Below are 15,035 nucleotides of genomic sequence, written 5' to 3'. Positions count from 1 at the left end.
ATACCTTCGAGACCGCCTTCTGCCACAGATTACCTCCCATCGGCCAGTACGCTCCCACAGGGTGGGTCTCCTCAGGGTGCTGTCGGCCAGACAGTGCCGGCTGGCGACCCCAAGGGGGAGGGCCTTCTCTGTGGGAGCTCCCACCCTCTGGAATGAGCTGCCCCCAGAGATCAGGGTGATCCCTGATCTCCCTTCCTTCTGCCGCGCCCTCAAGACATGGCTATTCCAACAAGCGGGACTGGCCTAGGGCAATTTTTAGAGGGGTTTTTAATCATATTTTAATTAGACAGCATTTAAATATTTCTTTTTAACTAATTTTAATTTTGTAATTGTTATTGGTGTATTTTTTAACTGATTGTCAGCCGCCCTGAGTCCGCAAGGAGAAGGGCGGGATATAAATTCAATAAATAAATAAATAAATAAATAAATAATATTAATTTCTTGTTCTGGCTTTCCTTTCCCTTGGAAGCAAATCATATCTGAAGAAAGAATCCTGCTGTCTCAGAGAACTAATCTGTACTCTTCCATCATCACTCAACCTCTAGCTGCAGATAAGATGGATTTCCAGAAAAAGAATGGCACAAGAATCAACGAATTCCTGTTGGCAGCCATTTCTCCCACATGGCAATCCCAAGTTGCTCTTTTTGTGGTCTTTCTCCTAGTCTATGCAGCCACCGTCGTGGGAAACACCCTCATAATACTAACAGTGGGGTCTGCTCCCCAATTACGCACCCCCATGTACTTCCTGCTAGGGAATCTGTCCTTCCTGGATCTTTGCTACTCCACTGTCACAGCTCCTAAAATGCTGATGGACTTTTTGGTAGAGAAGAGAAGCATCTCCTTTGATGCCTGCATGGCCCAGCTCTTTTTTCTCCACTTTGTAGGTGCTGCGGAGATGTTTCTCCTCACCGTCATGGCCTATGACAGGTATGTGGCCATTTGCAAGCCTTTGCATTATCCTAGTATCATGAATAGGCAGCTCTGTAGTTGGCTTGTAGCAGCCTCCTGGATGGGTGGTTTAATTCATTCTACAGTCCAGACCATCCTCACCATGAGGTTGCCCTTCTGTGGGCCTAACTGTGTGGACAACTTCTTCTGTGATGTGCCACCGGTCATTAAACTGGCTTGCACCAACACATATGTCATCGAGCTCCTCATGGTCTCCAACAGTGGCCTTATCTCCACTGGCTGCTTTATCATCTTGTTGACCTCCTACACCACCATCCTGGTGAAGATACGTTCTCCTGATGGGCGCCGCAAAGCTCTCAGTGTCTGCGCTTCCCACCTAACCGTGGTGACCTTGTTCTTTGGACCTTGCATCTTCATCTACGCTCGTCCTTTCTCCACTTTCTCAGTGGACAAACTGGTCTCCCTCCTTTATAATATTATTACTCCTATGTTGAATCCCTTGATCTACACTTTGAGAAACAAAGATGTGAAGATGGCCATGAGCAAACTGAGAAGCAAGGAAATGATTGTTAACAGGGATGGGAAATAGGTGGGAAAAATTCTTTCTCTTTCCTGACTTTACATTAATTTGTACATTTTTCTCACTGATGACTATTGCAGCACCCCGTGGTCCTATGGATCAAAATGCAGATGCTTGGCAGCTGGCTCATATTTATGATTGTTGCAGTTTCCTGGAGGCACATGTGTGACCTTCTGTGACCTTCTGACAAGCAAAAACAATGGGGAAACCGGATTCACATAACAAGAATGTTACTTCACTTAACAACAATGGCAAGAAAGATTGTAAAATGGGGCAAAATTACTTAACAACTGTCTTGCTTAGCAATGGAAATTTTGGGTCAGTTATGGTCATAACTCAAAGACAACTTGTAGTTGACCATAATAATAACAATAATAAAATATGAACTTTATTTTAGGTTACAAATGAGATCAAATCTTTTTTTCCCCTTCTCTTTTCTTTCTTTTTTCCATTTCAATTTGTTAAAAATAATCTTTTAACGTATTTTATGCATTCATTTATCTCCTGGGCGCTATAGTTCTTTTGTCTCTGCTTAATATAAACTTAACAGGATCATCATACTAATCATAATAATATATTATTACTGCACTGTACAATTTACACCATGAAAGAAGACTTTGAAACGGTTGGCTTTTTATCAATAAAAAATTAAGCAAGTATAAAAGAGAGGGCAGCACACAGTGTCAACTTCTGCTATATGTAGACGATATCAATTAGCCAGAAACATCCATTCCTAATTTGATTTCATTAATAAATGAATTCAATTAACTGTTACCATGGGGAGAGGTAAAAAAATCAAGGTGGCGGGTGCAGTCATATAATTAAAGCTGCACCCCTTTCATTATATCTATTCCATATACATTTAAAAGAGGGCAGGACTTTGACTGTACAGTCATGCCCGCCATGTTAACTTTTCTGATTCCCTTGGCGAAGAGCCCTACCGGTTACTGGAGCAAATCAGAAAATCTGATTGGATCTTAGCAATAATACTGACATGAATAGAGACCAGCCATTTCTAATACCTTCACTTCAAACGTTCTTGTGTTCCTCTAAATTTGTGCAAAACCCCCCCCCTCACAAATTAAACTAACAATTTCTTTGGGATGGGGTGGATAAGAATTAAATCTGGGGAATCAAACTCAGAACCCCAAACCAATAACCAAAGCTCACTACAGTATTTATTGTAATAGTACACCCTGGAGGAATTGACTCCAAACAATAGGGTAGAGAGCTGCTGCAGAAGACAAAAGGATGAACTTGTGTTTAAACATTTCAGAAAGGAAAGGAAAATGAAAGAGTAGTTTCATAGAGGCAGCATAGGATCGTGTCCAGAGAAATACATATCATTGAAAAGATTAGTACGTACAATAATTCTCCAGTCAGTCTTACAGCTTTTAAACAAACAAGCAAACAGTCTCATTAACACTGACAGGGCAAGTCATTAGAATATAAACTGTGTTGGGGATAGAATTTGATTATTGTGTGTTTATTTCCTAGATTAGCTTTGGGAAGTCCTGGGGGGGGAGGGGGTAAGGGATAGGTTTGTATTATAGATTTATATGTACATATATGTATGATTTTTTAAGGAGGTGTCCGGTGGAGCCCCAACTGCACAAGACGGGATGGTTGAGTGAGGAAGGGAGGTAGGAAAGAGGGAGGAAGGAGGAGTGGTGGTAGTTTGGGAGGAGGAAGGAGTGGTAAGTGGAAGAGGGCGGTGCAGGGGGGGGGACACCGGACACGTCCGTGAATGTATTGATTAGTGTTATTCTTTTTGATTGTTATGGTGATAAAAGATTTATGTTTTTGTTTTTAATTGAAAAATTAATAAAAAATTTATTAAAAAAAAAAAGAATATAAACTGAGAGCAAACCCCACTTCCTACTAGCAATGACGATGTTACCTAGTTTGGGTAAAGAAACATCTGCAAGAAAACAACCAAGCTCAGAAAGCGCCAAGGATAACTCATTAACAATAGTTTAGTGACATGATTTTGGCTTAATGTGAACAAGTAGAGTCCCCAAATTAGGGGAATCTGAATCCAAAAGTTGAACTAAGACAGCTTTTCTTCCTAGCTTTCCCGCCACCTTTGTTCCGTTGGGTTCAATTCTCAGAGATTGCCTGGACAAGTCCCTGGAGTTTCCTTGACAAGGTTTTTCAGATGTGGTTTGCCATTGCCTTCTCCCTAGGGCTGAGAGAAAGTGATTGGCCCAAGATCACCCATCTGGCTTTATGCCTAAGGTGGAACTAGATCTCATGATCTCCCAGTTTCTTGCCTGATGCCTTAATTACTACATTAAACTTGCTCTTGGCAGGAAAAAAATATTGATTTGGGAGATGTCAAAATTAAATTGTAAGGGCAAGTTCTGTTTGGAGAGAACTCCAAGAGATGAAGTCCAACAAACATGGAAGATGGGAAGTTGGAGAAAGTTTAGAGGGTCATCTGCTGATAGTCAAGATATAATAATAATAATAATAATAATAATAATAATAATAATAATAATAATAATAATAATAATAATAATAATAATAATAATAATAATAATAATAATAATAATAATAATTAATAATAATAATAATAGTAAAGTTGGAAGGGACCTCGAAGGTCATCTAGTCCAACCCGGACGAGTCCGTCCTTTGGGATATGGTAAAGCCTGTTTACCGACAGGTCAGAGAAGAATTTTTGAAGGTCACAACCTCGTAAGTGGCGAAGACCTCCGTTCAACAAGGTGACCAATTAACAAGAGTGACAGTCCTTCAAAGAGGAATCAAGATCTAACGAAGAGAGGAACTAATCAAACCACCCGTTGCTTCTTGTCCTAGAAAAGGAGAAGTTATAGCAATAGCACTACCTATATACTGCTTTACAGCTCTCTCTAAGTGATTTACAGAGTCAGCATATTGCCCCCAACAATCTGGGTCCTTATTTTACTGAACTTGGAAGGATGGGAGGCTGAGTCAACCTTGAGCTGGTGAGGATCAAACTCCCAGCAGTTGGCAGAATTAGCCTGCAATACTTCATTCTAACCACTGCACCACCGCGGGTCTTATACCTTGATGCTACTTTTTAAAAAACTCTCCTGCAGAATATGCTGATGGTCACAAATAATATGGCCACTATTAGTTTTTTTTAAAACAGTTTTAAAATATATACAGGTAGTCCTCAACTTACTGTACATCCACAACTGAAACCAAAATTTCTGTTGCTGAGGGAGACAATTGTTAAGTGGGTTTTGCCTCGTTTTATGACCTTCCTTGCCAGAGTTGTTAAGTGAATCACTACAGTTGTTAAGTTAGTAACATGGTTATAAAATGAATCTGGCTTCCCCATTGACTTTTGCTTATCAAAAGGTCGCCAAAGTTGATCATAGGACTTGGGGACACTGCAACCGTCATAAACATGAGCCAGTTGCCAAGCGTCCGAATTTTGATCGTGTGACCATGGGGATGCTGCAATGCTCATAAGTGTGGATAACAATCACTTTTTTCAGACCATGGGGATGCTGCAACAGTTGTATGTAAGTTGTAAGCAACTTCAAATGGTCACTAAACACATAGATGTAAGTTGAGAAAACGTGGAACTGATTTTTTTTTAAAAAAAGTTTGTCTAATACTAGCTTTATAATAAAGACCTTGGAGATTATAGGAAGGAATTGTGCTCTAGGGTCCACCTTGTACAGAGAAATACACAAACTTTTTGGCTCTCTTGTGGCAGAAATAATATATCCCTAGAAATTAATGACTGTCAGATCTTAAGGCAGATGCAGGAAAGGAACACATTATCCACCTTTTCCTTTCTGCCTACCTAATTTGGTTGCTCCCCTCTCAAATCCTCCTTATAAGTATGAGGAAGAAGTTGGAGCAAGAGATTGACTGAGCTTCAAGGGCTGAATTCGGGTCTTCTAAAAATCTTCCAATGATACACCCAGCTCAGTCCTTAAAATAATTTGTTTCGCTTTCTTTATTTTCCCAGTTTCCATCACAGCAGTTTCCATCATTTGACTACCTTTAGCTGACCTGTATATTACAAGTAAACATTTGATAATTTCTATCTCAGATAAACTTTTCTGATAAAAGGACCAGAAATGTGACCTGTTCTTCAAGAAGATTCTCCATCTTCTACAGACACATGAAGAAGGGCATGACATTGGCTTTAAATTCAGAACTCAGCATATTTATTTTACTAAGTGTGTACTAACATAGTGGGAGAAAGTATGGACTGCTAAACAGAGCACTCAGTGATAGCTCTGTGCTCTCCCCTTTCCAAAAATGCATCCTTGTTCCCAACTAATTTTATCTAAAATTACAAACTACCATTGCAAACAAGGTCACGTTTTGTCATCAGTTCCCACTTATGGTAACTGAGAGATTCTCCTGCATTGTGAACAATCCACTAGTTCAATTCTGCACTTAGTGCAACTGCCCTTGTTTATAACCCTAATATTCAGTTCCAGAATTAATACAGCCATGTTTTCTTCATCTTTCTATTGTGCAATTCCATAGGCAGGATTGTTTGCGCTGTACTGAAATAATTAACTCTCAGAAAGAGTAATTCTTCAGCAAATAGCTGAAGATCTTGAATATCTGCAGAATGTTGATTACCTCCACCAGCTCGAAGCTAGCATGCTGCTTCTAAAAAAATCTTTGTGTCATTATCTCCAGTATCAGAGACCACGAGGAATTCTTATATAAATCACTTAGGAAAGAAACTGTTTATTTCAGCTTGTGCCTAGTGGGCTTGATTGGTGTCTCATGCAATCTTGAGCTGGATGCTGACCTAGAAGCTGAGACCAAAACCCCTTAAGATGGAAGTGTCATGCATGAGAGTTTCTTGGGATGTAAAAGACAAAAACTGTCAATTCTAGATGATGTGGCTCTCCTCTCATGATCAGCCATTGTGATTGGTGGACTGATAGTCTCAAAATTGAGTTACTCCAGAGTATATAATGTGGACCTGCTCTTTGGAATGATTCTTAAGATACAACTGGGGTGAGACTGAGTGAGTAATGATCATATTACTGACTCAAAGGCCTTAATCTACAATGGACTTGCCCAGCAATTTGAACTAACTACCAATCTATCAGGATCAAGAAGCTTATATTCATAGAAAGGTAAGTAAAGTTGGGCTGTTGGGTAAGTAATGTCTCTTTTTAGCGGGCTTCATTCCTGGTCACTTCATGGACATGTTCCTTTGGTTTCTTTGGTAACTTTGAGCTAAACAGAATAGAAATAGGAATAGGAATAGGAATAAATAAGAATAAGAATAAGAATAAGAAAAGAAGAGAAGAGTTGGAAGGGACCTTGAAGGTCTTCTAGTCCAACCCCCTGCTCAGACAGGAAACCCTTAGACAAATGGTTGTCTAATCTCTTCTTAAAAGCCTCAGGTGTTGCAGCACCCACAACTTTTGGAAGTAAGTCATTCCACTGATTAATTGTTCTAACTGTCAGGAAATTTCTCCTTAGTTCTAGGTTGCTTCTATCCTTGGTTATTTTCCGTCCATTGCTTCTTGTCTGCCTTCAGGTCCTTTGGAGAATAGGTTGACCCTCTCTACTTTATGGCAGCCCCTTAGATAAAGGAACACTGCTTTCATGTCACCCCTAGTCCTTCTTTTCATTAAACTAGACATACCCAATTCCTGCAATTGTTCTTCATATGGTTTGTGTGGTCTTTAGTATTTTAGAACATTTATTTGCTAAGTTCCATTGTTTTATTATTTGACAGTATTTATCACAAACAATGTCAGATCATACAAAAGAGAAGTAGCACAGAAACAAGTTCACTTAAATAGAATAGTGAGTTATCAAAATTAGTTAAGCAGGGTGTGGAAAGCAAGTGTTCTTGTTGCCTTTTTAATTTTTTTTCCCACTGGCACACAAAGATAGACACCCACATATGCAAACAGTCAAAAATAATTCAGGACCATCAGTAGATGTTTCCATCTGTGGTATAGGAATAATCTTATCCTTAAAGCAGCTTATGGATAACTTGCTATTTTTCCCACTCCCTCCCTCACTGAAGCAATGAATCCACTTTCGACACATCTAAAAACCCTGGCTGAGGACAGATCAGTCTGGAAAGAATCTATCTATCTGGTCTCTAAGAATCAGCACTGAGCTGATGGCACTTAATCAACCAGAGACTGTGCGATCAAGTGCTAGGATCTGGAAGTGGTTAAGTCTTCCAGTTTCTAAGACTTTGACAACTGAATGGGATGAGGAGAACATTTTTTCTCCAGGAAGGCTGTTTCTTTCCTTCCTGTATAGAAAAAAAAAGGATTTCTTGATGTAATTCCTATTCACCATGTTATGATTCCTAGTATAGAACTAGAAGAATGAGGCGTGGTTATGATAGTCATAAAAATGAAACTGAGGGACGTCAGACTAAGAGTCAGAAAGAAAAAAGTTTAGTAGATCACAGAAAAAGAGAAACACAAACAGAAATTCAAGTTATTTCTTTTTCCATAAGAACCTTCCTTGACAAGAAATATTCCATTCCCTTTCTGAAGAAAAAAATCTCCTGTGAGATGCTTTCATTGAGAAGAATCTCTTCAAACATGCTGGCATGTAGACCTGACTGCTTGAAGAATTATTTCAAATGATACGAAGATTGAAGCAAGTTCTTGAAAGGAGCCATACAATCGGTAAATAGGCAGGTGCCATCATTTTAAACCCATCTTTAAATATCCACCTGAGATTTTTTTTAAAAAAAACTACTATCTCCAGAAAGCAGGTAGATACTGCTGTATTATATTTGAAGTGATTTGAATGTTAATGGAAAGGATGAGCACTGAGATCATCTATTCTTCTTCTACAGATGGAAAATGGAACTCATTCAGCAGTAACTGAATTTGTCCTCCAGGGATTAACATCAACCTGGGAGATACAGCTATTCTTTGGTGTGGTGCTGCTGCTCTTCTATATCATGCTCCTCCCTGCGAATATTCTTATAATTGTGACAATTCTAAAGAATCCCTCTTTGAAATCCCCCATGTTTTTCTTTTTGGCTAACCTGGCCTTTCTGGACATCATCTATAGCTTTGTCACCCATCCAAAGCTTCTCCTGAACATCATTTTTGATTGCAGAACAATCTCTTACTTAGGCTGTATCAATCAGATATTTTTCATTCATTTTCTGGGAGGAGCTGAGATGTTTCTCCTCATTGCCATGGCAGTTGACCGGTATGTAGCCATCTGCCATCCATTGCACTATGCCACAGTGGTAACCAGAGTTGCTTGCTGGGCTATGGTAGTAGCTTCATGGCTTGGAGGTTTCATACATTCCATCATCCAGGTTATTCTCATAATTCAACTTCCATTCTGTGGCCCCAATGAGTTGAATAACGTCTTTTGTGATGTCACCCAGATCATCCGATTGGCTTGCACCAATACCTACACTCTAGAATTCCTCATGTTTGCTAGCAGTGGCCTAATGAGCGTTGCATGCTGCCTCTTCCTCCTCATGTCCTATGGGGCCCTGTTGTTGAAAGTAAGAATGGACTCTGGTCCAAGGAAAAGCAAAGTCTTTTCTACCTGCCTCACTCACGTCATCGTCATCATCATTATGTTCGGTCCAGCCATCTACATCTACTGCCACCCTTTCCGAGAATACTCTTTTGACAAAGTGGTAGCCTTTTTTCACACTGTGGTCTTCCCTTTGATGAACCCTGTTATCTACACCTTGAAGAACAAGGAGATCCAAGCTGCCATGTGGAGACTGATCAACAATATTAGTTTTATTTATTAAATGAATGCATTTCATGCATTTCATGTATTTCATTAATGCATTAATACATTTTGAGATCTTTCAAAGGGAAATATTATTCAGTGTTGTATTTTTGGTTATTAATTATGGTTTTGGATTTTGCCCTTGAACAGCAGAATCTGTTTTGTTGTTTTAAAAAAGCCCATCAACAATTCTTCTACCAATCAGAACAGAGGAAACCTGCTTCGGGTCTATTTATTTAGCCAGAATTGGACAAACCAAATCTCACAAAACGTTTTGGTTCTAGAAGTTCCTCTTTGGGAAAAAAGAAATGGCTGTAAATTAGTCCTGATGATGTTGCCTAGTTGGGTAATGAAACGTCTGCAAGAAAACATCCAAGCTCAGAGAGCACCAATGACCTTTCATTTCAATCCTGAGCTACAAATATTCTCCATTATTGATAATGATGCCAATAAGAATTCCTCAGCAGGGCAAGAGAACATAAAAGAAATACACACAGGTAGTCCTCGCTTGGAGCAGCAGGGCAAGAGAACATAAAAGAAATACACACAGGTAGTCCTTGCTTAATAAGTGGTTGCACAACAACCATTTAAAGTAACAATTGACTCATAAAAAGTTACTTATGAATTCTCCTTGAAGCTACAACTGTTGCACACAGACCCCGCAATCATGTGATTACATTTCAGGCCCCTAACAACCAGCTTGCATTGGTGACCAGTTGCACTGGTGACCAGTTGTGGTCACCTGACCCTGATTTGTGAGGTTTTTTGCTGTTTTCCAGCAGAAAAGGGCAAAATGCCTATTAGGTATGCTGGATTCGCTTAATAACCATGTGACTCACTTAACAACTACGCTGACTAGTTTAATAACTTTTGTAAAAAAAAAAAGTCATAAAATCAAGTCAGGTCATGTAGTGACCTTCTTAACAACTAAAATGACTTATGACCAAATGTTCAGGCTCAGTTGTGGTCATAAATCAAGATCTACCTTTATCACAGTTCAACGATTACATGCAATCAATCTTTCAATATAACAACCCTGCAGAATATCCCTAGAACCTATGAGAGCAATGACCTCTGCCTAGTTATCTTTGATGTGAGTTCATAAGTAGTTCTTTGATAAGAAGTATTCATACGGGAATAATAAGCTTTTAAAGTAATATCATATTTGAAAATCTGCCTTGAAATCAGACAGTCAGGCAGTCCAACCCTTTAGATAGAAATTTGAACAAATCAGGATTAGGTTGTTATATTAGGTTATGTTAGGAGTGAAATCCACACACGCATTGAGAAAAAGAGGATGGCAAATAACTGGATTGCCATATCTTGATAAAGGTAAAGTAAAGGGTTCCCCTGTCTAGTCATGTCTGACTTTAGGGGCTAATTCTCATCTCCATTTCTTAGCCAAGGGAGCCATTATTGTCCAAAGATATTTCCATGGTCAACCTGGCTATATGCCAAACACACACGGAACACTGTTACCTTCCCGCTGAAGTGGTACCTATTTATCTACTCGCATTTGCATTTTGAAGTGCTAGGTGGGCATGAGCTGAAGCAAGTTGCAGGAGCTCCTCCCGTTGCATGGTGTTTAGGTCTCAAACCCGGACTGTCAACTTTCCAGCTGACAAGCTCAGCATCTTATATCACCGAGCCATCACGCTCCAATCACATCTTGATATTCAATTTCTGCAAACATGCATCATTATCATCATGCTTGTTGAAGCAAGCATCTTCTTGATTGATTGGACTATCATTCCCATCACCCCTGTACGCTGCACAAAAAGATGAGGACTTTAATTAACACTTTGAAAGGTACCAGCTTGGGGAAAAATCAGATCTAGTGAATAAATTTAATGGAGAACAAGTTTTCAAAACTATTTTCTTGGAATTCATTTTTTTTTTAAATAAGGACCCTGGAGAGAAGTTGAAGGAATCTTACACTAGGGATCAGTTTGTCCAGGGAAATCCAGAATCTTTTGGCTGTCTGATGACACACATTTGTAGAAATGCATGAGTGTTAGGACTTAAATGCAAGGAATGAAGAACGTAGCTACTCACCCTTCCCTTTCCTTCCCTTCTCTGTAATTCCCCCTTTCCCATCACATAACTTTCTTAGTAGGCCTGGGAAGAAGAGTGAATTAGAGGCTAATGGAAGGCCAGAGTAAAAGTTTGAAGGGCTGTGTTCAATTCTTCTAAAAACTCTTTCATTATGGTTCAAAAACTATGCTTAAATTTAAGTTTTGTTTTTAATTTTCCCCTGGTCCCATCCCAGCAATATCTACATAATCATCAGCACTACTTCTAACTTATTTGAATTTTACAAAGAAATATGTGCTGTTTTCTACTTAGCATGTATATTTTGTGAGACAGATATGCAAAGGAGAGAGAACAACTTATAGCTATTCTGCGTGATGTGAAATCCCACCAATATTCTGATTTTTTTTTCTAAAATAGATTTACTTCATTTTTGCCAGTCCTCATATAACTCGATAGATGGGGCTCATGAATATTTTTACAGGGTGGAAGCATGAAATTGATTTGGGTTCAGTGTATGTGTTTTAGTGAAATATATGCAACTAGTGGAAGAAAAAGGGCACTGATAAATTAGAAGGATTTTTTAATTTCTCTCATTTCTGAAAATGTTCTCTCATTCCCCACTAACTCCATCCTCAAGGATCCCCCTCTCCAAATGCTATTTTTGCACCTCAGTCTGTTTAATCCAGTTCCTTTGCAAATCTCATTTCAAGCCTTGACAGAGAAGGAGAGCAAAAGTGAGAAGAATCACATCTTGCCATTATTCTTCATTGATGGTCAAGTGTTCAAGATTGCCAAGATTGCAAATTTAATAGCAAGAGAGAGCAAACTAACACTCTTCTATTATTGCAATATCTTTTGGAAATATAAATCAGAGAAAATTAGAAGTTGAACTATACGGTTTGCAACTTATTGTCCAACCTCTGATCCAATATGTTGCACAATTCCACCTTCAGAAAGGCTTTCACGGATTACCTCTAGACTAAGATCCTCCCTGCCAGCAAGTTCAGCTTCAAAGACTGATTCCAGGTAAGAAGGCACTGAGGTGAGAGTCTCCATGAACAGCCAGATACAGTGGTAGCCCAGAGTCCATATGTTTTTAGCTCCAGCGTCAGAGACTGCTTCCTCATAAAATGGAGACACCTGGGCTGGAAGTTACGAAAACCACCGACTTTAGATGTGGGTTTGTTTGTTTTTTCCTGAGTTCAGCCACCAGGACTGATGGATTGATTCACTAATTCACTCTATGAAAAGTTGATTTTTTTAAAAAAAAAATAATCCAAAAGGTATCAACTGGGTCAGAATGCAGTGACGATGTTACTGGCTCAGGCACCTTAATTTGCAAGGTCCCGTGCTAACAGATCTATATGGGATGCCGATCTGTTATTGAATCTGGATCAAGAAGCTCATATTTGTAGAAAGTAGGTAAGATCTCCTTCGAGTCTCTTTTACCTCCTGGTGGCTTCACAGATATGAAGATAACAGATTTCTCCTCCACATTTAAATGAGGCAGAAGTGCTAACAAGTCTTTAGTATTTTAGGGGAACTGATGTTTTAACTGGGATTCCTTAAAATGTTAATGTCCACCCATAACTGCCATTGCATCAGATAGTTTTATTATTTGACAGTATAAAGACAGTCATGAACGTAGTATCCAGATGAACATACATAAACTAGAAGTGTATTAACACTTAAATCAAAACTAGTGGAACAGAAAACACAAGTTTGTGCTGCTTTTTTAATACAATAATGGTCTTGGAAATTAAAGCAAAGCACTACATCTCATTACAGTATAGTGACTGACTGGAATAAACCTCATTCCGAAGTTTCCTAATTAAGGAACTGGGAACATCTTGGTCAACCAAAGAGTCTACCAGCAATTTTAAGAGAGGACAACAAATGGTAAGTTCTTAATTTATTTCTAGCCATCAACTCCATTCCATATCTTTTATTTTCAGTTCTTGCATGCTTCCTCCAGATTCATCCATACAAACCACATTTTCTAATTGCTGTTCAGAGGAGAAAACAAGGACTCACTTGACAGAACAGATCAGGGTTTTTTTTTCTCAAACAAAAGGATTTTTTTTCACCTCTTATCTTTGGGTTGCTACTAGATCACTTTTTTTCTGAGCCCTTAACAACTCTCAGATCCTCTCTATGGTGTAGTAGTAGATAGGCTGTGGGACTAGGATTGTGGAGATCCAGGTTTTGCCATGGAAGATTGCTGAGTGACTTCACATCACTTGCTCTCTGTCCCTCTCTCAACATACCTCACTGAGAACTTGGGGGGAGTGGAAGAAGGGGATATTATGTATTACCCTTGCAGCTGCTAGAAAAAAGGTGAGGGGTCACATAGTGTTAATGCCACCTTATAATGCCTTGGTAAGATCACATTAGAATATTGCATCCAGTTTTGGTTGCCATGATATAAAAAAGATGTTAAGAATTCTAGAAAGAATGCAGAGAAAAGCAACAAAGATGATTAGGGGACTGGAGGATAAAACATTTGAAGAATGGTTGCAAGAATTGGGTATGTCTTGTTCAATGAAAAGAAGGACTAGGAGAGATATGATAGCAGTGTTCCAATATATCAGGGGCTGCCACAAAGAAGAGGGGGGTCAAGCTATTCTCCAAAGCACCTGAAGGCAGGTCAGGAAGCAACGGATGGAAAATAATCAAGGAGAGGTAAACCTGCTGTAGAACTAAGGAGAAATTTCCTGACAGTTAGAACAATTAATCAATGGCATAGCTTGCCTTCAGGAGTTGTGGGTGCTCCAGCACTGGAGGTTTTTAAGAAGAAGTTGGACAGTCATTTGTCTGAAATGGTATAGGGTCTCCTGCTTGAGCAGGGCAGTGGACTTGAAGGTCTTCAAGGTCCTTTCCAACTCTATTATTTTGAGTTATACAGGTAGGCTGAGAATTCAGAATCTGTTATACTTTCTCAGCAGCTGAGTGCTAAGTCCTTTCAACATAGTTCCTTTGCAGCCAGTTGAGAGACCCTCACTTCATGTCACATCCATTCAGACTCTCATGCCACAACCACTCAGACCCTCACATCATGTCATATCTAGTCAAAGACTCTATCTATGGTACAAGTGACATTTTGTCTCAGTTGAAATCATAATGAATAATGAGCTGCTGATCTTAAAACAGAGTGATGGTAGCAGCTTTCTGTGATGAAAGATTGCTACATTGGTTACTACTGGATTTTGTCTATTTTCAAAATTCTCTCTCTCTTGATGTTACTGCCTCGTGTAGAAACAGAGAAATCCTGACTTTGTTTTGGTGGGGGAGGAGGGCAACTGTAGGGCACATTTTAAGTCATCTTCTCTTCTGATTATCAGTCAGACCCATTTTGGTCAATGGGATACTCTCTAATGAAATAGACCTTGAAAGATGCTTCACAGGGAGTAAATGTATAACTTTATTGAGTTATTGAATCCATTTGTATACTATATCATGTTCCACATTAAAACTGCCTAATGCAGCTGTCCCCAATCTTAGATCCTACAAATATGTTGAATCAAAATTCCAGGTTAGGGGTTGTAGTTTGTCAGTTATGGAGGGTACCTGATTTAGGGAAGCTTAAGATAAACATTTTCCTGGACAGCGAGAAGTGCTAGAAAATGTTAAAGGATCATGTTCACTTAAAATTGACCGTGAAGTGTCTACCCATCTAATGATGGTGATGTTATCTATTCAGTCATGTCTGACTCTTGGTGATTCTATGGGATTCTCCACATCGTCTGATCTTGCATTATTTCTTTGAGTTATTCTATGCTCTGATAGCTTG

General features: G+C 39.2%; 2 protein-coding genes across 2 annotated transcripts; both read left to right on the top strand.

Moving 5' to 3' along the window:
• Nucleotides 1-556: 556 nt before the first annotated feature.
• Nucleotides 557-4,462, top strand: LOC107292709 (olfactory receptor 4Q2-like). Its single transcript, XM_015821817.2, has 2 exons — nt 557-1,463; nt 4,431-4,462. Exons 1-2 carry the CDS (start codon nt 557-559, stop codon nt 4,460-4,462), a joined length of 939 nt encoding a protein of 312 aa, XP_015677303.2.
• Nucleotides 4,463-8,300: 3,838 nt separating this feature from the next.
• LOC107292708 (olfactory receptor 4N5-like) lies at nt 8,301-9,230 on the top strand. The gene has a single exon (XM_015821816.1). It carries the CDS (start codon nt 8,301-8,303, stop codon nt 9,228-9,230), a length of 930 nt encoding a protein of 309 aa, XP_015677302.1.
• Nucleotides 9,231-15,035: the final 5,805 nt, after the last annotated feature.

Source organism: Protobothrops mucrosquamatus, unplaced genomic scaffold, assembly GCF_001527695.2.
Source record: "Protobothrops mucrosquamatus isolate PMUCROS unplaced genomic scaffold, P.Mucros_1.0 scaffold1403, whole genome shotgun sequence".
Classification (NCBI taxonomy): Eukaryota; Metazoa; Chordata; class Lepidosauria; order Squamata; family Viperidae; genus Protobothrops; species Protobothrops mucrosquamatus.
The sequence above is the reverse complement of the archived record's forward strand: the minus strand, read 5'-3'. Positions and strand labels throughout refer to the sequence as shown.

Excerpts from the sequence above, each read along its gene's own strand:
- LOC107292709 (XM_015821817.2), top strand. The coding sequence starts at position 557 with ATGGATTTCCAGAAAAAGAATGGCACAAGAATCAACGAATTCCTGTTG. Across the intron at positions 1,464-4,430 it reads GGCCATGAGCAAACTGAGAA|GATGGGAGGCTGAGTCAACC; the intron begins GCAAGGAAATGA and ends TGAACTTGGAAG.
- LOC107292708 (XM_015821816.1), top strand. The coding sequence starts at position 8,301 with ATGGAAAATGGAACTCATTCAGCAGTAACTGAATTTGTCCTCCAGGGA.